A 27,332-nucleotide genomic window follows, 5' to 3' on the forward strand; every position below is an offset into this window, starting at 1 on the left:
AGGAAGTAGTGATCATAACATGATCGAATTTAATATTCAGTTTGAGAGTGAGAAACTTGGGTTGGAAACAACTGTCTATAACTTAAATAAAGGAAATGACAATGAGACGAGGATAGAGTTAGCTAAAGTGAACTGGACGGAGAGATGAGCAGGAAAGACAGTAAGAAAGCAGCAGCAGGCATTTAAGCAGGTACTTCATGACTCTCAGTAAAATTATATCCCAGTCAGGGGAGAGATTCTAGGAGATGGATGAACCAACCATGGCTAATCAAAGAAGTTAAGGAGAATATCAAGTTGAAAGAAAAAGCAGGTAAGGAGAATCAGTGACAGCCCCGAAGATTGGGATAATTTCGGTATCCAGCAGAAGAGGACTAAAAGGATAAGAAAGAGAGAGAAAATAAACCACAAGGCTGAATTAGTGAGAAATATAAAAACTGAAGATAAAAGCTTATTTAATTATATAAAAAGGAAGAAAGAGATCAAAGTGAACAGAGGGCCCTGAGAAAATGAATCTGGGGAGATAGTTATGGGGAACAAGGAAATGGCACAGGAGTTAAACAGATATTTTGCATCAGTCTTTATGGTGGAAGCTATTTCAAACACCCCATTAATACTATACAGGGGAGGAATTAACATCATTAGAGAGGTAATATTAGACATTAGGTTGATAAATCCCCTGATCCTGATGGCTTGCATCCTAGGATCCTAAAAGAAGCAGCGACAGAGACAGTGAATACATTGGTTGTAATTTTCCAAAAATTCTGGATTCTGGAGAAGTACCAGAGGATTGGGAAACTGCCAATGTCACACCCCTATAACAAAACAGGAGGGAGGAAAAAAGCAGGTAACTGTAAGCTAATTAGCCTAACATCTATTGTTTAAAAAAATTGGAATCAGTTATTAAGGAGGGAATAGCAGTACATTTGGAAATTAAAATCTAATCAAGCAAAATCAGCTTGGCTTCATCAAAGGGAACTCACGTCTGACTAATTTATTACTTACTTGAGAAAGTCTTAACCAGAGTGAATAGAGGAGAACAAGTAGATGTATTGTATTTGGACTTCCAGAAGGCTTTCAACAAGGTACCTCATAAAAGGTAAAATCATATGAGCCCATGGTGTTGGAGGCAGTACATTGGCATGGAGAGAGAGTTGGCTAATAGACAGGAAACAGTGAGTGGAAATAAGGGGTTCTTTTTCAGATTGGTGACCTGTAACCAGTGGGGTTCCACAAGGATCAGTGCTGGGACTGTTTACAATATATATTAATGACTTGGAGGAAAGAAGCAAATGTCCTGTAGCTAAATTTGCAAATGACACAAAAATAGATGGAAAGGCAAGTTGTGAGAAGGATACCAAAAGCTTATCAAGAGATATTGATTGGTTAAGTAAGTGGGCAAAAAGTTGGCAAATGGAGTGTAATGTGGGAAAATGTGAAGTTGTTCTTTTTGGCAAAAGAACAGTGTATTATTAAAGTGGAGAAAAACTGCAGAAAACTGCAACACAAAGGGATTTGGGGGGATCTTGTGCACAGACAGCAGGTAATCAGGAAGGCCAATGGAATGTTTGCCCTTATTCCAAGGGAGTTGGAGTATAACAGGGAGGTCTGTACAAGGCACTGGAGAGACCACAGCTGGAACTGTGAGCAGTTTTGGTCCCTTTATTTAAGGAAAGATATTATTTGATTGGAGAACATTCACTAGGATGATCTCTGGTAAAGAGGGATTGTCTAATGAGGAAAGGTTAAACAGGCCGGGAGTCTACTCGTTGGAATTTAGAAGAACGAGAGGTGTCTTATTGAAATATATAAAATTCTTAAGAGGCTTGACAGGGTAAATGCTGAGGGGATGTTTCCCTTCATGGGAGAGTCTAGGACCAGAGGACACAGTCTCAGAATAAAGAGGCACCAATTTAGAACATAAGAACATAAGAAATAGGAGCAGGAGTAGGCCATCTAGCCCTTCGAGCCTGCCCCGCCATTCAATAAGATCATGGCTGATCTGTCGTGGCTCAGTTCCACATTCCCGCCCTCTCCCCATAACCCTTAATCCCCTCTCTTATCAAAAACCCATCAACCCGCGTCTTAAAAATATTTAGCGAGGCAGCCTCCACCACTTCAACGGGCAGAGAATTCCAGAGATTCACCATCCTTTGAGTGAAGAAGTTCCTCCTCAACTCCGCCCCCCCTTTATCTTGAGGCTGTGCCCCCTAGTCCTACTGTCCTTTCTGAGCGGGAAGAGTCTCTCCACCTCTACCCTATCCATCCCATTCATCATCTTATACGTCTCAATGAGATCTCCCCTCATTCTTCTAAACTCTAATGAGTACAAGCCTAGTTTATTCAGCCTCTCCTCATAGCTCAACCCCCTCAACTCCGGTATCAGCCTAGTAAACCTCCTCTGCACTCCCTCCAAGGCCAAAATATCCTTGCGTAAGTGCGGCGACCAAAACTGCGCACAGTACTCCAGCTGCGGCCTCACCAATGCCCTATACAGCCGGAGCAAGACCTCCCTACTTTTATATTCAATCCCCCTCGCTATGAAGGCCAGCATCCCATTCGCCTTCCTGACCACCTGCTGCACCTGCAAGCTGGGTTTTTGTGACTCATGCACAAGGACCCTGAGGTCCCTCTGCACCGTCGCTTGCTGCAGTTTTTCGCCACGTAAGTAATAATCCTTCCTACCATTATTCCTACCAAAGTGGACCACCTCGCACTTGCCAACATTAAATTCCATTTGCCATTTCCTGGCCCATTCGCCCAGCCTATCTAGATCCTTCTGTAGACTCTCCACACCCTCCGCACAATTTGCCGTTCCACCAATCTTGGTGTCATCAGCAAATTTCGACACCCTACACTCGGTTCCCTCCTCCAGATCATCTATATAAATGGTAAAAAGCTGAGGCCCCAGCACCGACCCCTGGGGCACTCCACTAGTCACCATCTGCCAATCCGAATAGCACCCATTGACCCCCACTCTCTGCCTCCTATTTGACAACCAATCCTCTATCCACGCTAACACCCTACCCCCAACTCCATGTCCCCTGACCTTCTGCAATAACCTCTTGTGAGGTACCTTGTCAAACGCCTTCTGAAAATCTAGAAAGACCACATCCACCGGCTCTCCTCTATCCACCGCCCTAGACACATCCTCATAGAACTCCAGTAAATTTGTCAGACACGACTTCCCTTTAATGAAACCGTGCTGCGTCTGCTCTATCAAGCAATTCCTCTCAAGATGCCTCGCTATTTCCTCCTTGATGACGGATTCTAACATTTTACCTATAACAGACGTTAAACTAACCGGCCTATAATTCCCCGCCTTTTGCCTGGCACTCTTCTTAAACAACGGCGTAACATTAGCCGTTTTCCAATCTTCCGGCACTTCCCCGGAATCCAGCGACGTCTGGAAAATAACCACCAAGGCATCCACTATAACCTCCGCCATTTCTTTCAGAACCCTCGGGTGCATTCCATCCGGTCCTGGGGACTTGTCCACAATCAGCCCCTCCAGTCTGTCGAGCACCACCTCTCTAGTAACAGTAATGTCATTAAGACCCTCCAGTCCTACCACCTTTCCATCTCTAACACCCGGCAAATTATTCACGTCCTCCTCCGTGAAGACAGAAACAAAAAAGTTATTCAGGACCTCAGCCATATCCCCATCCCCTACCACTAAGTCCCCCTTCTCATCCTCTAAGGGACCAACATTCACCCTAGCCAGCCTCTTCCTTTTTATATATTTATAAAAACTCTTGCTATCCTTTTTTATATTAAGCGCTAGCCCAGCTTCATAGTTTCTCCTACCCTCCTTTATCAACTTCTTTGTCAATCTTTGTTGACATTTAAACCTCTCCCAATCCTCTTCTCGCCCACTACTCTTAGCTACTCTAAACGCATCCGCTTTTAATTTAACACTTTCCTTCACCTCCTTCGTTATCCACGGCTTATTACCTCTCCTCCTACTGTCCTTTTTGACCATCGGAATAAATTTCCGCTGAGCACCAAGAAAGATCTCCTTAAAGATCCTCCACTGCTCCTCAGCAGACCTACCTTCCAACGCGCTCCCCCAGTCCACATTCGCCAATTCTTCTCTCATCCTACCATACTCCCCTCTATTCAAACAAAGGACACGCGTCCGGGAACCCACTTTCTCCTCCTCCATCTGCATCAGAAGCTCCACCATACAATGATCACTCTCCCCAAGAGGATCCTTCACCGCAAGGTCCCTAATTCTACCCGCCTCATTACATAACACCAGATCCAAGATAGCTCGCTCCCTCGTCGGCTCCAACACACACTGTTCCAGGAAACTATCCCGGCAGCATTCCAAGAACTCCTCCTCGAGCCCACCGCGTCCAACATGGGTCGACCAATCAATATGTAGATTGAAATCCCCCATAATTACGGCCGTCCCATTCCTGCACGCCGCACTTATTTGCGCGTTAACAGCCCGCCCCACCTCCAGATCATTATTCGGGGGCCTATAGACGACACCCACCAGCGTCTTCCTCCCTTTGCTGTTCCTAATCTCCACCCACAACGATTCCACGTTCTGCTCCTTGGCTCCAATATCATCCCTTGCTACCACCCTGATGCTATCCTTAATCAGCAGAGCTACGCCCCCCCCTCTTTCCTCCTGCCTATCCTTCCTAAACACTTGATACCCCTGGACATTCAGCTCCCAGTCCCTGTCACCTTGCAGCCACGTCTCTGTAATGGCCACCAGATCGTATCCATTTGTGTCGATCTGCGCCACCAGCTCATCCACTTTATTCCGAATGCTTCGTGCATTCAGATAAAGTGCTTTCATCCCAGCCTTCACCTGGACCCTATTTGCCATAACGCCACCAACCATACTCACGCCGCCCCCTACTCCCCTTATTATTGGGACATCCTCGGCCTCTATCCTTATCTGTACCCTCTCCTTAACTTTAGGCCCCGTAATGTCACCTACCCTCGCACCCTCCCCCCCCCTAATTAGTTTAAAGCCCTGTCTACAGTCCTCTTTACTCTATTCGCCAGCACTCTGGCCCCAGCACGGTTCAGACCAATTTAAGACTGAGATGAGAGGAATTTCTTCTCTGAGGGTTGTTAAGTCTTTGGATCTCCTTGCCACAGAGAGCTTTGGGGGCAGAGTCCCTGTGTATATTTACAGCAGAGATAGATAGATTTTTGATCAGTAAGGGAATCAGAGATGAAGAGGGCAGGGCAGGAAAGTGGATGTGAGGAATAGAGGAGCTGGCTCAATGAGCTGAACAGCTACTTCTGTTCATGTTCCTTATGGCCCAATGTTAAATAAGTTTAAACTGATCCAGTTACACATGTGGCACTGTGGGCCATCATCAGCAGCAGCAGAACTGTATTCCATGACCTAATCTCCACTCTGCCATTCCCACCAAACCAGGAGATCGGCCCTGATTCTATGAAGAGTGCAGGGCTGGTATGCAGACATATTTAATAATGAGATGTCAACCTGGTAAAGCTGCAACACAGGACTACTTGCCTGCCAAACACCATAAGCAACAAGTAATAGACAGAGCTAAGCGATTCCACAACCAATGGATCAGATCAAAGCTCTGCAGTCCTGTCACATCCAGTCAGGAACCATTAAACCACTAACTGGTGGAGGAGACTTCACAACTCTCTCACCCTCATTGACGGGGAAACCCAACACAGCAAGTCAAAAGGCAAGATTGAAGCATTTGGCAGCAAACTTCAGCCAGCAGTGCCGAATAGGTGATCCATCTCAGCCTCCTCCAGAGGTCCCAGCATCTCAGATGCCAGTCTCCAGCCAATTCAATTCACTCCACCTGATATCAATAAATAGCTGAAGTCCCTGGATAATGCAAAGACAATAGTCCCTGGCAATATTCCAGTAATAATGCTGAAGAATTGTGCTCCAAAACTAGCCACTTCACAAGTGAAGTTGTTCCAGTACAGCTACAACAGTGACATTGACCCGGCAATATAGAAAACAGCCCAGCTGTGTACTTCCACAAAAAGCATAACAAATCCAACCCAACCAACTACCTCCAATATCAGCAATGTGCTGGAAGATACCACCAACAATGCTATCAAATGGCACTCACTCAGCAATAACCTGCTCACTGACGCACAGTTGGGTTCTGCCAGTGTCACTCCACTCCTGAGCTCATTACAGCCTTGGTTTAAACACGGACAAAAGAGCTGAACTCTAGAGGTGAGGGGAGAGTGGCTGTCTTAGGCATCATGACAGCATTTGACTGAATATAGTATCAAGGAGACCTAGCAAAACTCGAGCCAATGAGAGTACGGAGGAACTCCCTCCAGTGATTGGAGGCATAGCAAAAGCAAAGGAAGATGGTTGTGGTTGTTGGACGTCAATCATCTCATTCTTGTGGATCATTCCAGGAGTTCCTCAGGGTAATGTCCTTGGACGAATCATCTTCAGCTGCTTCATCAATAACCTTCCTCCCACCAGAAGGTCAGAAGCGAGGATGTTTGCTGATTACTGCACAATGTTTAGCACCATTCGCAGCTCTTAAGATACTGAAGCAATCTATATCCACATGCAGCATGACCTAGACAATATCCAGATTTGGGCTGATAAGTGACAGGTAACATTCTGTGCCATATAAGTGCCAGGCAATGCCCATCACCAACAAGGGAGAATCCAAGATCTCTCTTTGACTTTCAATTACATTACCATTGCTGAATCTGCCAAGATCTACATTCTGGAGGTGAGCTTTGACCAGAAACTGAACTGGACTAGCCTTAGTCTGATTCATATTGAATCCAATAGTTTAACTGTAACCCACCAGAAAATAATCAGGTAATGAGCCAAAGTTTCCGGCTGAATTTTCCACCTAGCAGAGAAGACAGGAAAGAGGTTAAAAAGAAATCATGTATCAGCCCAGAAGCTTCATTGTTCCTTTTACATTTTCAATTCATTTGTATAATGTTTAACATTGAGTTTTGCAATGAATAGTTTCAGAGAGAGGACTGTATGCTTCAAAACTACCACTCTATCACAAAGAGATGTCAGCAAACTCTTCATCATTTCTGTACATCTTGGATAAACTCATCTGTATGGGTGTATATCTCGCTGAATCTGAACAAAAAACAATTTTGGAGTAAGATTTTTCTTTTCTGAATGAGATAATGCAGGATAATGATCCTTGGGAAGAAAAGTCAGAAAATGATTAACCTGATCAGTTTGTTCAGGTATGTTCAAGTACTTGCCTGGGATGAGGAATAATGTCAAGCGGATTCTGTCAGCTGGATTAATCATATAAACACAACGGCTACAAGAGCAGGTCAAAGGCTGGGAATACTGCTGTGAGTAACTCACCTCCTGACTCCCCAAAAGCCTGTCCACCATCTACAAGGTACAAATAGGAGTGTGATGGAATGCTCTCCACTTGCCTGGATGGGTGCAGCTCCAACAACACACAAGCTCAATATCATCCACGACAAAGGAACCTGTTTGATTGGCACCACATCCACTACCTTCAACATTCATTCCCTCCACCACTGATGCACAGAGACAGTAGTGTGTACTATCTACAAGATGCACTGTAACAACTCAGCAAGTCTCCTTCGATAGCAAATTCCAAATTTAAGACCTCCACCGCCTAGGAAGACAAGGGCAGCAGTTGCATGGGAACATTGCCAACTGCAAGTCACCATCCTAACTTGGAAATATTTTGCTGTCCCTTCACTGTCACTGGGTTAAAATCCTGAAACTTCACCTCTTGCCCAACAGCACTGTGGATGTACATACACCATATGTGTGGGTATTACTGCTTTATTTAGGGTATTTAGTTCTGCTCTTGTCAGTGATACTCACATCTCATCAATTAATGAAATAAAACTACAAATAACATAGAATAATCTCTGTAGAAAAGGAGATACATTCTCCAAGAAACCTGTCTAAGATGAATGTAGTTTTTTTTATATAAATGTTGTCATGCATGATGTAATTAATTGTGAAGTTTTGCTGTATTTACATTCACTGCTCACTTTACTTATTGGAATCTCAGTGGACCTGAGACAGTGTAACCCAAGATAAAAGAGTTCCTTACGGGAGACCATTCCTGAGCCAACCATTTTGGGCAGTCAAAGAGGTTACAGGGCTGCAGAACAGGAAATTTCTGTATGTACATGCACTTCCACTCCTCCACGCTGTTGACTTGTCCGTTAATATCTTCCTCCACACAGGAGACAGTGCGGAGCTGAGAACCTCCACCACACGAGCTGGAGCAGGCAGTCCAGGGACTACTGTCCCATCTGATAACACAGAACAACAATCAGTGTCTGGCACAGAGCAACTCCAGGTAACTCTCAATATTATACAATACGAGGAGCACAATACTTTTCCTGAGGTGTGAGGGACATGCACCACGTCATCTCTGATACATAAAGCAGTGTGGCATTACAGTTTGCAAAATTGCTTAAAAGTGAGACATAATATAGAAGTTTTCCATCTTGTATTCATCAGGACAAATGCAAGAATGCCAAGTTTTAAATAATGATAATAATTGATACTGCAGGGAAAAGAGGTGCTGATTGGTTGGAAAGTCAACCTTTTTTCTGGTAATATAAATTGCTGTGATGGCTTGAAATTTTGATGTACTTGCATTTGCTCTGATGCTTGCAAGATAGAAAGCTTTAATAATTTGTCTCTCTTTACAGCAATATTCAAGTTTGCAAAACAGTTAAGAAAGTTTAATTTCCAGAAGGTAAAACGATTGACCTTTAAATGCTGGAAACTTAAAACAAAGCCAGAATTTGCTGGAAGTACATAACAGGTTAAAATAGATTATTTTGGTTGGAACTTTCCAAAGCATTCAGAAGAGGCTAATGTAGCGTCACACTTAAAGCATTGACCTATTTTTCTCAGATGTTGAATGACCTACTGCACATTCCTAACGTTTTCTGGTCTTGTTTTTCCATTTTCTCACGTGCTAGGAGCGGGTTCTCAGAGGTAAATTTCATTGTCGTATCTGAGAGTAGGAAACTAACTTTCCAGATGCTGCAACTCTTACTGTAGCAAACGGCTAAATGATTTTTGCTACAGATAGTAAAGCAATATTACAGGAAGAATTACTTAGGGAGATCATTTAAAGATACATTTCATGAAAATGTTAAATTGTTCCATTCTGCAGGGAGAGGAATGTGTCTGAGAGGTTGTGTAGAAGTGTTAGTGAGGATGGGGAATGATAGCAGTTTGTGGAGAATTGTGTGTGTTTATTGTGTAATGACGTGTTTCTGTCTGTGTGTTTCCTGTGTTATTTAGTGACTGAAACCATAAGTCTGGTGTCTCAGATTTACTAACAACCTGGGAACCCAGCACATGGGGCACAATTTCCCCTAAAGGTCGATGGTGGATGGAAAAGTGGCGCTGAGTCCACCAATGGCAATGGCGCTGTTTCCTGTTGTACAGTGCGGTACTTTGTGCATATGATTTTCAGCCATGGGTTCCGTGGAGTATCACTGGCAGTGCAGTTTCCAACTCCCCTGATCTGCCATCAGCTTAGCGCTGCAATGCTCGAGACACCACACAGTTAAAAGCTGCCCCAGCGCACGCTAGCCACACTTCACCGGGAAGTGATGGCTGAAAGAGATCCACACCCAGGTTCTCAGATGCCTCGCTGGAGAGGCTCCTGGATGCAGTTGAGGTCAACATGATGTCCTCAGCCCACTCACAGGAAGAAGTGGCAGCAAGGCGTCAAACTCGACATGGGGCACAGTGGCAGTGGTGATCAGTGCCAACTCCCTGCAGAAGAGAAGAAAAATCAAGGGCAGAAAGAGGATGAATGATCTCCTCTGTTCTGCCAAGGTCAGTCACTCTTTACATCATTCTCAACTCACATACTCACACCCAGCACACATCCACAGGGAGCTCACTCGTTGCTAGCTCAAGGGACACCTCCACTTGCTCTCCCACACACAGCTTCATCTCCCCTGTGGGTCTTATCCTCATCACCTCACTGCTCCCATTCACCACACACACATGCCTTATCATCTGCCCTGGTACACGTCTTGTTGACATTCTCTCCATCTGACTTTATGCAGGGCAACCTGGCTCATAACAAGAGGAGAAGTCTCAGGTAGGCAGCGAGGTGCCTGGACTAAAAGTCCTCACCGATGTAAAAGGAGTGAACTATCCAGCTGGCCAGGGAAGGTGTTAGCCTCTCCTGTGCTGTTGGTGAGGTCTGCAGCAATAAACTACGTGAGGATTCAGCACTGCATCATCCATCAGACAGCAATGTTGGGAGCCAGGCCTCCCATTTCCCAAGCCTCTGCTAGACAATAATGACTTCTCCTTTCTTTCAAAAGCACATCCGGGAAGCATCCCAGAGAATCCACCAGACAGGTCCTTGCCTCTAGCCCCTGCCCCAGCACAGAGGCACACACCTCAGTGGGACCTAGAATCATAGAATCCCTGTGGCTATTTGACACATTGAGCCTGCACCAACAACAATCCCACCCAGGCCCTATCCCCATAATCCCAGCTATCTATCCAGTTAATCTCCTGGATGCGAAGTAGGAACTCAGCAAGACCAAATCAACCGAACCGACAGATCTTTGGGGTATGGGAGGAAACCGGAGCACCCGGAGGAAACCCACACAGATGTCTGTTCTGACATCATGCCACCATGGCTGGATTATTTAGCGGGAGGTGGAGTGAGAGGCGCGGGGATGGAGACGATTCCAACATATGGACTTGATAATAAGATGCAAATATATTATAATGAGGTTGCTGATGTTGATGGGTGGGTAATGTGATCATCACTGATGGGGGAGGGGGACGATGGTGGCAGGTTTTTACACTGACACAAACCCGACTTGGCCTTCTCGGGAGTTCCCACTGCCAAACCCGGCAAACTCGAACCAATGCAGAAAGTCCCGGCCCTTGTTAGATTGCTGATATCATGATTTCAAATGAAGTATGAAATATTACCTCGCCGCTTTCATAATTATTAAATTAAATTGTTGGCTATCAAATCAAACTTTGAAACTTGTTTCAGAAGGAAGCCATTCGGTCCATTTGTGCGATATTAATCCGAGCAATTTCTTTGGGTTTTGACTGAGTAATTAGTGATAAAGATTTATGTACATACTCATAGGTATAGGAAAATTACAGGATTCTAGCCAATCATACACATTAATGGGACATTAAGCTGTAATAGGTAAACCTTGCTTCTCAGAGGCACAAACACACATTGGCAGTGCTGTGCTCACTCCATTGACCTACTTGAGATCCATTAACTTAACCCACACAAAACTGGCAACTTCTTGATCAATGTTACAATAGATTCAATCCTATAATGAGTTCTGACAAAGGGTCATCTGGACTCCAAACATTGGCTCTATTCTCTCCCCACAGATGCTGTCAGACCTGCTGAGATTTTCCAGCATTTTCTGTTTTTGTTACAATGGAGGGTCTTTGTATTCAACAAACGAGATGAAATGAAATGGTTATTTTCAAATGCGTCCATTAAGTACAAATGTGATCTTGTCAGATTTTGAAGTGATTTACTGATATTGATTGTACCACACCTTAATCTAGGAAGGAAGAAATAATAGAAAACAGTTTTTTGCCCCATCTCAGCAACTTTTCTTTACTTACACTGTGGGCAAAGGTAAAATTGGACTTTGATTTTCCATTCTCTAGGGTCACTGTTCCCAAGTTTAAATCTTATGGTTTCTCATCAAATTTGTCAGCTTTTAAATCTCAACCATTTAACAAAAATCTTTTTTTCAGCTAATCAAAAACACAAATCAATCACTCCTTTGTAGAATTCAGAGAAGGATAGACTGGAAGCAGTTTGTTCTCAGTCACTCACCAGCTGAAATGTCATGTGGAAAGGTACAAACATCTCCAACAAATCTAAAGGGATTCAATAATCAGCTTTTAAATGGCTCATTGTTCCACTTTTAAAGGGAGCAGTGGATGATCTGATTTCAGGAATCAACATAGAATAACAACTTTTCATTAGAAAATGAGGATGCTGAGGTGATTTAATTGACATTCTCAAAATTATGGAGGGAATTTGCAGTTGATTTGTGTAAGTTGTTCATTGGAGAGGAAGGTTTGAGTTAAAATTAAGAAAGTCAGATGGAATTTTATGTCATGAAGGTAGATGATGTCAGGAGCAAGCTACTGGTCACCAACAAATCCAATGGGGATTCTGGAGAAACTTATTCGCCCAGAGAGTGGTGAGAATGTGGGACTACCTCCCTCTGGGAGTGGTTGAAGTGAGTAGTATAGAAATGTTTAAGGGAAAACTAGACAAGGATATGAGGGAGAAAGGAATAGAGAGTTATGATAGTAGGTTTAAGTGAGAATAATTTAAACTCTGCAGCCTAGACAACTTCTTAGTAAATCTCCTTTGCACCCTTTCCAATGCTATCAAATCCCTCCTATAATGTGGATTCCAGAACTGCACACAATATTCTAGCTGTTGCCTAACCAATGTTTTATATTGTTCCAGCATAACCCCCCTGCTCTTAAACATGATGCCCTGGCTAAAAACGGCAGGTATACCATATGCCTTCTTAACCACATCCTGCTACATTAAGGGGCCGGTGTACACACACGCCAAGGTTCCTCTGATCCTTGGTGCTTCCCAGGGTTCTGCTGTTCATCACATATTCCCTTGCTTTTTTTGTCCTGCCCAACTGCATCACCTCACACTGAGCCAGACTGAATTCCATTTGCCAATGGCTGACTAGCCTGTCTATATCCTTCTGTAATCTAAGGTTAACCTCCTCACTAAAGTCTAAATCATTTATATGAACCACAAACGGCAAGGGCCTCAACACTAATCGCTGCTGGACCCATTTGGACAGTCTTCCAGTCCGAAAATCACTCCTCCACCATCACTCTCTGCTTTCTGCCCTCAGCCAATTCTGGATCCAACCTGATAAATTTCCTTGGGTCCCGTGGGTGCTTACCTCCCATGTGGGATCTTATCTTGCTGAAAGCTAGGTAGACTACATCAGATGCATTACTCTCATCGACACACCTGGTCACTTCTTTGAAAAATTCAATCCAGTTGGTCAGACATGATCTCCCCTTAACAAAATCATGCTGATTGTTCTTGATTCATTCCTGCCCCTCGAAATGCAGATTAGTTCTGTTTCTCAGGATTGCTTCCACTCGATTCTCCACCGTTGAGGTTAGACTGACTGGCCTGTGGTTTCCTGGTTTATCCCTTACTCCCTCCTTGAATAATGGTCTCACACTGGCTGCTCTCCAGCCCTCCGACACCTCTCCTGTGGCCAGAGAGGGATTGAAGATTATTACCAGCGCCTCTGCTATTTCCTCCCTCACCTCACACAACAGCCTGGGATATATTTCATTCGGCCCTGGAGATTTATCAACTTTTAAACCAGTCAGACCACTTAGAACCTCCTTTCTGTCTTATGTTAATTTGTTTGATTGTTTCACTGTCCTTCTCTCTGATTTCTGTAATCACATTGTCTCTCTCTCTCTCTCTCACTCACTAGTGAAAACTGATATAAAGTATTCTGGCTTGCATTTCAAATGCTCATCTAAATGCTCCTGAAATGTTGTGAAGATTCCTGCCTCTACCACCGTTTCAGGCAGTGAGTTCCAGATTTGCACCAATCTCTGGGCAAAAGCTTTTTTCCTCAAATCCCCTCTAAATCTCCTGCTCCTTATCCTAAATCAATGTCCTCTGGCTATTGATCCCTTTACTGAGGGGAAAAAGGGTATTCCCTACCGATGTCCCTCAATTATGTACACCTTAATCAGGTCCCCCCTCAACCTTCTCTGCTCTAAGGAAAGTAATCCCAGCCCAATCCAGCCTCTCTCTATAGCAGAAACTCTCCAGGCCAGGCCACATCCTGGTGAGTCTCCTCTGCACTCTAAGTGCTACCATATCCTCCCTATAGTGTGGGAACCAGAACTGTACATAATGCTCTAGCTGTGGCCCAACGAGTGTTTTACACAACTCCGTCACAACCTCCCTGCTCTACATTCTGTGCCTCAGTTAAGAACAAAGAACAAAGAAAATTACAGCACAGGAACAGGCCCTTCGGCCCTCCAAGCCTGCGCCGACCATGCTGCCTGACTTAATTAAAACCCTCTACGCTTCCGGGGACCAAATCCCTCTATTCCCATCTCATCCATGTACTTGTCAAGACACCCCTTAAAAATCACTATGGTATCCACTTCCACTACCTCCCCTGGCAGCGAGTTCCAGGCACCCACCACCCTCTGTGTAAAAAATCTGCCTCATACAACTCTTTTAAAACTTGCCCCTCGCACTTAAACCTGTGCCCCCTAGTAATTGACTCCTCCATCCTGGAAAAAAGCTTCTGACTACCCACTCAGTCCAGGCCTCTCGTAATCTTGTAGACTTCTATCAGATCTCTCCTCAACCTCTGTTGCTCCAGTGAAAACAAACCAAGTTTCTCCAACCTCTCCTCATAGCTAATGCCCTCCATACCAGGCAGCATCCTGGTAAATCTTTCCTGTACCCTCTCCAAAGCCTCCGCATCCTTCTGGTAGTGTGGTGACCAGAATATTCCAAGTGCGGCCTAACTAAGGTTCTATAAAGCTGCAACATGACTTGCCAATTTTTAAATGCAATATCCTGGCCAATGGAGGCGAGCTTTCTTGACTACCTTCTCCACTTGCATTGCCACTTTCAGTGACCTGTGTACCTGTACACCCAGATCCCTTTGCCTATCAATACTCTTAAGGGTTCTGCCATTTACTGTATATTTCCTATCTGTATTAGACTTTCCAGAATACATTACCTCACATTTGTCCGGATTAAACTCCATCTGCCATCTCTTCACCCAAGTCTCCAACTGATCTATATCCTGCTGTATCCTCTGATGGTCCTCATCACTATCCACAAATCCACCAACCTTTGAGTTGTCCACAAACTTACTAATCAATCCAGTTACATTTTTCTCTAAATCATTTATATATATTATAAACAGTAAAGGTCCCAGCACTGATCCCTGAGGAACACCACTTGTCACAGCCCTCCATTCAGAAACACACCCTTCCACTGCTACCCTCTGTCTTCTTCGACCGAGCCAGTTTTGTATCCACCTTGCCAGCTCACCTCTGATCCCGTGCGACTTCACCTTCTGCGCCAGTCTGCCATGAAGGACCTTGTCAAAGGCCTTACTGAAGTCCATATAGACCACATCCACTGCCCTACCCTCATCAATCATCTTCGCCACTTCCTCGAAAAACTCAAACAATTCGTGAGACATGACCTCCCCTTCACAAAACCATGTTGCCTCTCGCTAATACGTCCACTTATTTCCAAGTGAGAATAAATCCTGTCTCAAAGAATCCTCTCCAATAATTTCCCTACCACTGATGTAAGGCTCACTGACCTGTAATTACCTGGATTATTCTTGCTACCCTTCTTAAACAAAGGAACAACATTGGCTATTCTCCAACCCTCTGGGACCTCCCCTGTAGCCAGTGAGGATACAAAGATTTCTCTCAAGGCCCAGCAGTTTCCTCTCTTGCCTCTCTCAGTATTCTGGGGTATATCCCATCAGGCCCTGGGAACTTGTCTACCTTGATGTTTCTCAAGAACCCCAATACCTCCTCCTTTTTGATCTCAACATGACTCAAACTATCTACACATCCTTTCCCAGACTCATCATTCACCAAGTCCTTCTCTTTGGTGAATACTGACACAAAGTATCCATTTAATACCTCACCCATTTCTTCTGGCTCCATGCATAGATTCCGCCCTTAGTCCTTGCATGGGCCAACCTTCTCCCTGGCTACTCTTTTGCTCTTTATATATGTGTAAAAAGCCTTGGGATGTTCCTTAATCCTGCTGGCCAATGCTTTTTCATGGCCCCTTTTCGTCCTCCTTACTCCTTGCTTAAGTTTCTTTCTACTTTCCTTGTATTCCACTCTTGCTTCCTGTGTTCCCAGCCTCCTAGCTTTGACAAATGCTTCCTTTTTCTCTTTGACTAGGCTCACAATATCTCTCATTATCCAAGGTTCACAAAACTTGCCATAATTATCCTTCAGCCTTACAGGAATGTGCTAGTCCTGAATCCCTATCAACTTACACTTGAAAGCCTCCCACATGCCAGATGTTGATTTGCCCTCAAACATCTGCCCCCAGTCTACATTCTTCAGTTCCTGCCTAATATTTTTGTAATTAGCCTTCCCCCAGTTTAGCACCTTCACTTGAGGACTACACATCTTTATCCATCAGTACCTTAACCCTTACTGAATTATGGTCACTGTTCCCAAACTGCTCCCCTACTGAAACATTGACCACCTGGCCAGGCTCATTCCCCAATACCAGGTCCAGTATGGCCCCTTCCCTAGTTGGACTATCTACGTACTGTTTCAAGAAGCCCTCCTGGATGCTTCTTACAAACTCTGCTCCACCCACGCCCCTAGCACTAAGTGAATCCCAGTCAATATCGGGGAAATTAAAATCTCCCACCACAACAACTCTGTTACTTTTACACCTTACCAAAATCTGCCTACATATCTGTTCCTCAGTTTCCCACTGGCAGTTGGGTGGCCGGTAGTAAACCCTCAACATTGCGACTATTCCTGAGCTCTACCCATACTGCCTCGCTGTATGAACCCTCCGAGGTGTCCCTCCACAGTACAGCTGTGATATTCTCCTTAACCAGCAGTGTAACTCCCCACCCCTTTTACATCCCCCTCTATCCCGCCGGAAACATCTGTATCCTGGAATGTTAAGCTGCCAATCCTGTCCTTCCCTTAACCAAGTCTCTGTAATGGCAACATCATCATAGTTCCTAATACCAATCCAAGCTCTAAGTTCATCTGCCTTACCTGTTACACGTCTCGCATTGAAACAGATGTACTTCAGTCCACCAGACCCTCTCTTATTAGCAATCCCACCCTGCCTGCTGTTTCTCTGAGTCTTGCTGGCCCTACTCTCTCATTCCCCTTCAGCTAATTCATCTGTGTTTTGCGTCCCATCTCCCTACCAAACTAGTTTAAATCCTCAATAGCAAATCTCCCAGCCAGAATATTTGTGCCTGTCCAGTTTAGATGCAACCGTCCTTCTTGTACAGGTCCCATCTGTCCCAGAAGAGACCCCAGTGGTCCAGATATCTGAAACCCTCCCTCCTACACCAGCTGTTTAGCTATGTGTTGAGCTGCACTGTCTGCCTATGCCTAGCCTCACCGGCACATGGCACAGGGAGTAATCCTGAGATTACAATCCTAGAGATCCTGCTTTTTAACTTTCCACATAACTCCCTAAACTGCTGCTGCAGGACCTCATCACTCTTCCTGCCTATGTCGTTAGTACCAATATGTACCACACCCACTGGCTGTTCACCCTCTCCCTTCAGAATGCTTTCTGTCTGTTCAGAGATATCCTGGACCCTGGCACCAGGGAGGCAACATACCACCCTGGAGTCTCTTTCATAACCACAGAAACACCTATCTGCACCTCAAATTACAGGGTCCCCTATAAATATTGCTCTAATCCTCTTTGTCCCTCACTGCTTAACAACAGAGCCAGCTATGGTACCACTGCTTTGGCTGCTGCTGCTGGTATCCCCTGATAGCCCATTCCCCCCAACAGGATCCAAAGTGGTATACTTGTTAGAGAGGGGGTTGATCACAGAGGATTCCTGCGCTGACTGCCTGCCCATTCTAACAGCCACCCATCTATCTGCCTGCATCTTTGGTGTGACCACATCTCTAAAGCTCCTACCTATGACACTTCCTGCCTCCTTCATGCTCCTAAGTGCATCCAGCTGCTGCTCCAACCTGTCCATGTGTTCTGTAAGGAGCTGCAATTGGGTGCACTTCCCTCAGACATAGTTGTCCGAGACATTGGAAGCGTCACGGATCTTAATAAAGGCAACAATCTCATATGCCTTCTTAACCACCTTATCTACCTCTCCTACTGCCTTCAGGGACCTTTGGACATGTTTCCCAAGGTCCCCCTGGTCCTCGGTACTTCCTAACTTCTGACCGTTCATTGTTCTGTTCGTCCTCCTGAAAGCGATTACCACTTTTTGTGGTTAAATTCCATTTGCCATTGTTCTGCCCACATGGCTGATATATAAGAACATAAGAACATAAGAAATAGGAGCAGGAGTCGGCCATCTAGCCCCTCGAGCCTGCCCCGCCATTCAATAAGATCATGGCTGATCTGTCGTGGCTCAGTTCCACTTTCCCGCTTGCTCCCCATAACCCTTAATCCCCTCTCTTATCAAAAACCCATCAACCCGCTTCTTAAAAATATTTAGCGAGGCAGCCTCCACCACTTCAACGGGCAGAGAATTCCAGAGATTCACCACCCTCTGAGTGAAGAAGTTCCTCCTCAACTCCGTTCTAACTCCTCATTACATATGGAAACGAGGTAAATATTTGGGGGTTATTTTCAATTTTAGGTGCAAGGCAGTCCTGCTGGTGTTTGTGCAACTTAAAGATTCACCAGTTTATAACCCCCACAAGGTCCATGTGGAATCACTGGTTGCTTTCCCTGTGTAACTCAGTGTGTGAATCCCCTGGTAACAAGCAATAGCCTAGCTGGAACTCATTACCTCAGCTTTTTATAAGGCAGGCCCAGGACTGGGCCTGCTGAATGGTAATCCTAGGCAGGGACTCCCTTGAATGTTTGCATAAGATGTGCATGTTATTGATGTTTTTCTCTTTTAATCCACAGGTGCCTCAGTCCGCCTTGTTGTCCAACAAGGGGCACACACACGGTGAGTCGTGCGAGGGCTGCTCTTGGATGTTTCGAGAGTAGCCTAATGCTTCATATTGTTAGTGTACGCTTAAACTGGACCAGGTACTGGGCAAGACGACAGCTCAGTGACTATCACTGTTTGCTGTGCAGATACATGGATTTGGGCCAGTGACTGTGGGAGTTTGCGCATTCTCCCCGTGCTTGCGTGGGTTTTCTCCGGGTGCTCCGGTTTCCTCCCACATCCCAAAGATGTGCTCTTAGGCTGATTGGTGTAACAAATTGTCCCTAAGTTAGTCTCCCCTCAATCTGGTTTCCAATGTGGAGTGCCATAAGCATAGATAAGGGTCATGGGTGGAGAGGGGACTCACAATATTGAAATGGCGGCATGGGCTCGTTGGGCCGAAGGGCCTGTTTCCCGGGCTGTGTTGTTCTTTGTTCTTTGCTTTTTGACTAGTGTGTACGTCATGGTAGTGGATTTACTCTGCATTCTGTAATAAACTATGTTCCTTTCCAGTCAGGCTTCCTGAGTCATTCCAACCAGAACCTCAGATGTGAATAGTATTTCAGTTTAATATGTAACCTTATTAACACAATGTTTCACAGCTGTAAACTGTGCTGGGATGGCCAAAGATCCCATCACCTATACGAATTGAGAATGTCATGCAAGTCAAATTTAAAGTAAGTGAATAATTAAAGTAAGTGTCATAAAACATGGGACAAAAGTTTTGAAAGCTTCTGGAGAACATGAAAAGTCAGAGCACTCCGTCAGCAAGCTGGAGAGAGGATGCCTAGGATTGAGCAATGGCAGGATGGTGACTCTGGAGCACAGCGACAGCACTGGGATCCTCCATCTGGTATTCAGTGAGGAACACCCAAGAAAATGGCTATCACCGTCATATCCAGTCTGCTTTTCCTGGGTTCATCGGAATGATTAATGGGGAGTCAAATGCGGAATACTGGTTTCTCTGATAACCTATCATGCCTTCTTTTAGGCTGCACTGTACAGCACGAGCTGCAACAATTGGGATGCTTCTAAAGAATCTGTGAGCTCAAGGCTGAGACAAGCCTTCACCTTTTATTGTGAGCATAGGGAGCACAGCACTCTCAACTCAAACACATGAGTTTCCAAAACCCAGACCAGACCTGATCCAAAGACCTAAGCCATTGTTTTTCATTGGACTTTTGGACCTGGGGTGGGAATGAGATTTGTGAAATCAAATGGGATGGGAAAAGATTAAGATCTATCACAAAATGAAATGGTCTGTTGAGATAACAGCTTTTCCTAAATATGTTTCTGGTTTCCAAGGGAAAGGTGGAGAGTTTGCAAGCTTTTCACTGACTGATTCCAGAGGCACTTTGTAAGAAACATTGTGGGAACTGATCAGTGTCCACATTGCTGAGGATATTATTGAATTTGGGAGATGGAGATTGGAGTGGGAATGAGAGAAAGAGGAAAATTATAGTTGTCTCCTGAAAATGAAATATCTGGCAGCCAAGAGTTTTACATTGCCCCAGATCTGCCACAAACAACAATCATTGGATTCCTTCTCTGCTATCAGCTTTCCATAAGGGAACGCTGATCTACATTTCTTACCATGCCTTCTAAGGCTTAACTTCTCCAGAAAATCCGGACACGGCACCTATTGGAGAAATCTATCACAGGCACTATAGCATCAGGGGGCAGGCACTATACACCCCCTGTTTACGGCATTAACTGCCATTTGGTAAGCTTAAATGTACCATGTGAATGTTAGAATCATAGAATTCCTAAGGTGTAGAAAGAAGCCATTTGGCCCATCAGGTCTGCACCAACCACAATCCCATCCAGGTTTTATCCCTGTGACCCTACGTATTTACCCTGCTAGTCCCCATGACATCAAGGGGCAATTTAACGTGGCCAATCCGCTTACCCTGCACATTTTTGGGGTGTGGGAGGAAATCTACGCAGACATGGGGAGAACGTGCAAACTTCACACAGAGAGTCACCCAAGGCCAGAATGGAACCCAGGTCCCTGTGAGGCAACAGTGCTAACCACTGTGCCAATGCGCCACCCACAGTGAATGGGTGAGTGGGTGAATGAGTTGGTGAAGAGATAAGTGGTAGAATGGCAGAAGGGTAAGGTGGACAGATACATCGGAGGGTAGTCAGGTCGGGAGGGGTAGAGGACAGTTGAAGGGACGGTCAGTATGAGTGATGCGGGGGAGTGGGGAGGTCACTTTTGTAGTTTCCTAGGAGTTAGATTAGGATTTCTTTGTGACATTCCCAGGTAATTATTCAGCTAAGTCCCATAGAACTGTCCAAAGTTTCAGTCTCAAACTAAGTGTCAGAGACTTTCATGGAGGATCTTGGGAGCAGGCAATTGCCCATCAGGAATTCAAACTTCCCGGGCAATTCCCATGGAGGTCAAAACATCTGCAGGTTCCCGATGGGCATCTCAAGTTGTACAGCATGTCTTTGATGATCAGAGCCCCATAGATTAGGGCCATAACATGTTGAACATCAATGGTAATTTATTCTGCTTTGTATCTTCATTGCTGCAGACGTTGGAGTTAAGATGCAGAACTGCACAAACTGGACAATAAGAGGACAAAGTAACACAGAATTCACAGCAATGAGGCGCATTCCCTAGACATATTGTAACCAAATGCTTTATAAATCAGTGAGCAGTATCATGCATCAGCTGATGGGAAAATGAAAAACAGAATGATGATTATATGGCAGTAACTAAAGCAGCAGACAGATGGAGAGAGCAGCACTGGATCAGACACGTTTTGACAGATTGTGGAAAGCTTGGGCCAAAACACCAGCAATCAGCAACAGCCAAGTGCACAATTAACAATAAGAACAGCCGACACTCCGAGTTGGTGAATGAGCCGTTCCATTTATTTGTCTAGAAGCTCAGTGGCTCATTACTTTATAGTAATTTGCTTCCTCCAAGGCAACACCAGCACTTGTTCAGAGAAGTGCAACTCTACAAAGCACCAGCATTTCATCAGATGATCTCATTGTGCTTTGACTAATTACTAAGTACATACATAAATTTGGTAGGTCATTAGCCAATAGGGAACAATCAGTACAATGCAGAAACAACAATAAAAACTTGAAAAAATCTCCATGGTAATTGTGCTCAATATAAAGCTCTGCCCCAGAGATTTTCTAAAGGTTGTTTCATCATTCTAAATCTGAAAGAGCTCTGAGGAAACGCTGATCAGATATGTCAACTGATTTTAAAGCAGTCTCTCTTACTCTTCCATTTGTTCCCTGTCTCACACAATCTGTCATCCTCACTCTTTCAGTTTTGCACTCACTCTCATTCTGTTCATTTTGAAGTTGTCTCATACTGCATCGATATCATAGACTGTAAATCAGCTGTGTTACTTACCGAGGAAGAGGGTGGAAGTGGTCGAAAGGGATGATCTGCTTGTAGCCATCACTGTGAGGAACAATAATGCCAACTATCTGAGTGAAGGTGTACACAACAAACAGACACTAATGACTCAATGTAAAACATCAGTTCATTTAAAACTTCAATTGTCATTCACTGGTTCAAAATGAATCGGAAAACAAGAGAATTATTTCAAACATTGAATGAGAAAGATATCAGTTGGACCCAAAATCTGATGGGACTATTGATGCTTCATATGGAGAAATATTTGATAAAGGACCAATAAAACTGAGAAACAATGGAATATATTGTTTTCAAAATGTCAAAATTTATTTACTAGTGTCACAAGTAGGCTTACATTAACACCACAATGAAGTTACTGTAAAAATCCCCTAGCTGCTTGTTGGGGTACGCTGAGGGAGAATTTAACATGGTCAATCAAGCTAACCAGCACATCTTTGGACTATGGGAAGAAACCGGAGCACCCGGAGGAAACCCACACAGACACGGGGAGAATGTGTAAACCCCACACAGACAGTGGGAATCAAACCCTGGTCCCTGGCACTGCGAGTCTGCAGAGCTAACCACCTAAACATAGTGAAATAACAGAGAAATTCTCAAAATATTTTGATGCTGACATTGAAACAAATGAACCTTAAACTCCAATCTGACGCTCTGTATTGAAATTCTGGAGATATTTATCATCATTATTCAGAGCAGGTAGAACATTGCCAGAAACAAATGGCTTTTGTTTATAACATCAGGTAGTTCATTAAAACCCATTCATCTGATTTGTTGCCACCCACATTGTCTTGTCAATATCCAGTGTTCCAATGTAAAATGTTAACTAATAATGTAGATACACATGCACACATTTTATGCTTTCAGAAGTTCCCTGTATAAAATTATAGCCATTTCTCAGAGAAAGCCAGGGGATAATTAGATTCCCTAAAGGTTATTTGAAGGATACAATTCTAATCCAATTTTTACTATTTGGGAATTTTTTTTAAGTTTATTTGTTAGTCACAAATAGGCTTACATTAACACTGCAATGAAGTTACTGTGAAAATCCCCTAGTTGCCACACACTGGCGCCGGTTTGGGTACACTGAGGGAGAATTTAGCACGGCCAATGAACCTAGCCAGCATATCTTTTGGACTGTGGGAGGAAACCAGTGCACCCTGAGGAAACCCATGCAGACACTGGGAGAAGGTGCAGACTCTGTACAGACAGCGGCCCAGGCCGGGAATCCAACCTGGTCCCTGGTCTGGTGAGGCTACAGTGCTAGGCTGTGCATTGCGATATTCCTGTTCAAATTTGCAGATTGTTTAATGTAAAATTGACTCGTACTTCTGAAATTATATTTGATACCGTTTATCCTGGGGCTCACAATTCATTGTTTGGAGACAGAAAGGGTTAACTAGTTATGGGCTGCAGCCAATCAGACTTGGGCTTCTGTCTCCATGTAAACAGCATAACTGAAAAAGAACATCCTGAGGTTGAAGTAACTCCAGCTGAACCTCAGCTGGATTCTAGTCTCAGGTTAAATCAAACTAAACCGAGCCTAGGCCAGTGTGAGCATTATTTAGTCAGTAGCTTTAAACACTGAATCAGTGCCTGATGCATCCAATTTATTCTCTCTTGCATTTCAAACTAAAAGGGGCTGAATAATGTCTGATTGATTTTCTTCAACATTCCCAGGGTTATTAGTTTGTTATCTTAAACAGCCAACCTGTCTTGCTTAATTAATGTTCTTGGCTAATTTACATTTTAGTGCTCAAGTTCTACAGTGTGGCGCTTCTGTTGCTTAATTCAAATTCTCAGGTAATTCAAAATGTTCACCACAAAAGATGTTCACGTTATCGGTGGACTGTGTGTGGCCTGACTATAATGAGAGAGACTGTGACTTGTCGAGAATGTTTCTCGATGGGTTGTAAGTGGCTGCTTGTTGTAATGTAACTATTGCCATTCTATGCGATTTCCAGTTCATCTGCTTTTATCCCTGTTGGAATCTTTCCTGCTGGGAAGCTGGAATTATTTATTGTTTATCTTCCTCTCTGTGCAAGAAAGACAGGAGAGAGCGATGAATATAAAATTCCACATATTTTGAGGTGGGAACAGAAAGGTCTCTGTCTTCTCAACATGTGTTTAAGAAAACATCGCTTTCTGTGAAAGAACAGGGAGTGAAAGGCAGAAAAACAGAATTGGCAATGACACTGGATAAGTAATTCAGACACTTGAGCCAATAATCCAGGGAACAGGAGTTTAAATCCTACCAAGTCAGCCTGAGAATCTGAATTCAGTTTTAAAAATCTGAAAATGAAAAGCTGGGCATTGTCTGCCACCTTGAAGTTGCTGAAATGTTATAAAAATCTAACGGACCTCTAAGAGAAGGTGACTTGCAGCCCTTATCCATTCTGTCTATATGTGAGTCCAGATCACGCCTATATGGTATTTTGTAGGTTTCAAGGAGGCCACCTCTCATTCTGCAACAGGTCCAGTTTCTCCAATCTCTCCTTACTGGACAGTCCCATCATCCCTGGAACAAGTCTGATGAATTCTTCTTGCGCTCCCTCTATGACAACAATATCCTACATCAGATGGTCAATAGCTGACAATGATGGTCATGTCTTCATGGCTAGATTCAATGTAATCATAATCTCGGTCAAACAGTGGCTGCTGTCTTTGTAGAAAGCAACTCTCTAAAGAAGAAAGGGAATGGGCAAAAGGATCGAAACAATGATTGGACATGACTATTCATCCATTTACTGAATCTCATTACATTGTCATCTTCTGCAGGTAAATGTAAATATAGATCATCCATGTACTAACTGAATGGTGGGAAAGTCTTAAAGGGCTGAATGGTCTCCTCTGCCGTTAAGGTGCTTCTACTTGTCAATCCCACATCTTTGCCCTCTTTTTCCTTTCAAAATCTCTTCAGGGTTAATGAAGACTTTTTTTTAATCTCAGAACTATGTTTACAAGAACAATTATTTTCAAAAAGGCACCAAACTGAACCTGCGATAAAATAAACACTCTTGATAAAACACCTGCAAACTAACATAACGGAAAAATGTTACAAAATTTCATGAGCAAAAAAGAACTTTCAATTTTAAATTTGTGTCTACGAGAAAGACATAAACCACCTGCCAACATACAATCATTAGCATGTTCCATCAAAATGAACTGTACACTTGTGCCAGTCAATCTAACCTGAACGATTCTTTAAAAACATATCTTTGGAAGCAACAGTACTGTAAGGTATGCTGTTCTATTCAAGATGAATTATTCTCTCTGTTTATCATATGTTCTCTCTGTGGAATGAGTGTCAAGTATATCGAGTGACAGGCTGTACTCCGAAACACACCAGCCAGAGCAAAGAGAGAAACAACTGCTTCTTACTATCACTCCACAGCTCTCCCTCAAAGTCAGGAGGCTTGCATTAATAATCCATCAACAGTCCTGTCCGTAATTACAAATACCTGTTTGTGCCATGCTGGTCAAAAAGTTTAGATCCTTAATATAAGAGAGACGGAGGGGAACATTAAGTGTAAGGTTGTAGAATAAATTAGCAAAGAAGACTGCTGAGGAGGCAGGGAACCTCTGGAAAGAAAACTAGTCAAATGGATTATTGTAAAAAGGACAAATGGAGTTTGGGTCAATCCAAACAGGGAAGTTTGGGAAGTTAAATGATATTTTGTTAAAAGTGCTTACACTCTTTGGTGTGTATAAATTTATATAATTTTACCATTTTTCTTGAGCTATTGACTCTCTGTGTACTGAGATACTGTGGACAATCAAAAGGAAGAAACCAGGAAAGAAGCGGGAGCACAGGAGGAATGGGAAAGGAAAAACAGTGATTATTGTCTGGGGTAATTATAGTTCAAAATGAGATAGTTTTTTAATAGCTACAACATTAACTAAAGTGAATTTGACATGTGAACAATTGGCAATTTTGTTTAAGTTGTTTTCATCCAGTAAACACAATTGTCTCTTTCTGTTGTGATGAAATGGTTTTGAAGCCTGTACTTGTTTGAGAATTCTGACACATTTCAAATGAATGAATTTGCGTTTCTCTCTTGTGTGAATCATGCATGTGACACCGTTGCCCCTTTAAGAGGGTGGTGTCTGATGGCCATGTGATTGGACTGGACCTTGTGGAGCACTGAGGTGGAAGCTGAGCCAATCGAGCGCACTTATCCCGTCTAGGAGAGGATCCTCAGCTGGAGCTGGGGGGGGGAGAGCTCTGCAGCCACATGATTTCTTCTGCTTGATATTTTTTATTGGAAATACCTGTTTATTGTTGACAATAAATCCTTGATTATTTTCAACAATTTATTACAATGTCTCACTCACTGCTGGCAAAAATTAGATTGGTCAGAAACGGGGCAAGACTTGTGCACCTGGTTTACACACACCTTCTTTAAAGGGCTGGTACAGTGAGATTTGAACCCACATCCTCAAGGACCTCCACTGACATCAGCATTAGGCCCCTTTCTTCCCTATCAACACAGAAATACGCCAGGCACTTACGGAGAGTTGTGTATTGCTGTGAGCCAGCGTGGTTGTTTATAATGACTGGTTGTGAGGCACTCACCTGGCTGGGCACGGATCCATGTTACACTCCTGAAGTTTGGGTTTGGGTTTGATGTTTTCTGGGTAGTAATGACAGTATTGATCCAACACCACACGCCCACTTCGCAGGTCATAACATTCAGCAGATGTCAGTTGGTATCCTGGCAACAAACAGGCAGTAAGAAAAATACAATCTACCAACTAAGATTATAAAGTTAATTTTTTCTCTTCAATTAAATCCACCTCTTTTGGAGAGAAGTTGGTTATAAAAATGCAGGTACATAAACAGATGCTGTTAGACCTGCTGAGTTTTTCCCACATTTTCTGTATTTATAAAATAAAAGAAGTACTTTGCTTTAATTTAACTGTTCTGGAACAGTTTGTCTTGGGATGTGGCTATTTATGAAGCACAGATCCTCAGTACAACAGCTGGGACAGTGTCAGGTCCCATAAGCTTTGCAATGAGCAGTACCTTCAGCTATTTCTTGATGCCATGAAGAGTGAACTAGATTGCCTGAAGACTGGATCTGGAATGCTGGGGTCTACTGAGGAGACCAAGAAGGAATATTCATTCAGCACTTTAGATTAAAAATGGTTACAAATACTTCAAACCTATCTCCAGCCCTCAACTGCTGGGATCCATCATTACTGACAATGTAGATGTACATGAAAC

The 27,332-nt window shown here is 43.8% G+C and overlaps 1 protein-coding gene across 1 annotated transcript in view; it reads right to left on the reverse strand.

The window, feature by feature from the left end:
- LOC145342826 (ADAMTS-like protein 1) overlaps positions 1–27,332 on the reverse strand; it is a 451,251-nt gene that overhangs the window by 145,089 nt on the left and 278,830 nt on the right. The window contains exons 10-12 of the mRNA XM_080188292.1: positions 26,682–26,820; positions 22,082–22,132; positions 8,064–8,268 (exon numbers count right to left, since the gene is read on the reverse strand). Of these exons, the coding sequence (XP_080044418.1) occupies positions 8,064–8,268; positions 22,082–22,132; positions 26,682–26,820 (395 nt within the window). The remainder of the gene's footprint in view (positions 1–8,063; positions 8,269–22,081; positions 22,133–26,681; positions 26,821–27,332) is intronic.

This window comes from Carcharhinus amblyrhynchos, chromosome 5 (assembly GCF_965287045.1).
Source record: "Carcharhinus amblyrhynchos chromosome 5, sCarAmb.v2.hapA, whole genome shotgun sequence".
Taxonomy (NCBI): domain Eukaryota; kingdom Metazoa; phylum Chordata; class Chondrichthyes; order Carcharhiniformes; family Carcharhinidae; genus Carcharhinus; species Carcharhinus amblyrhynchos.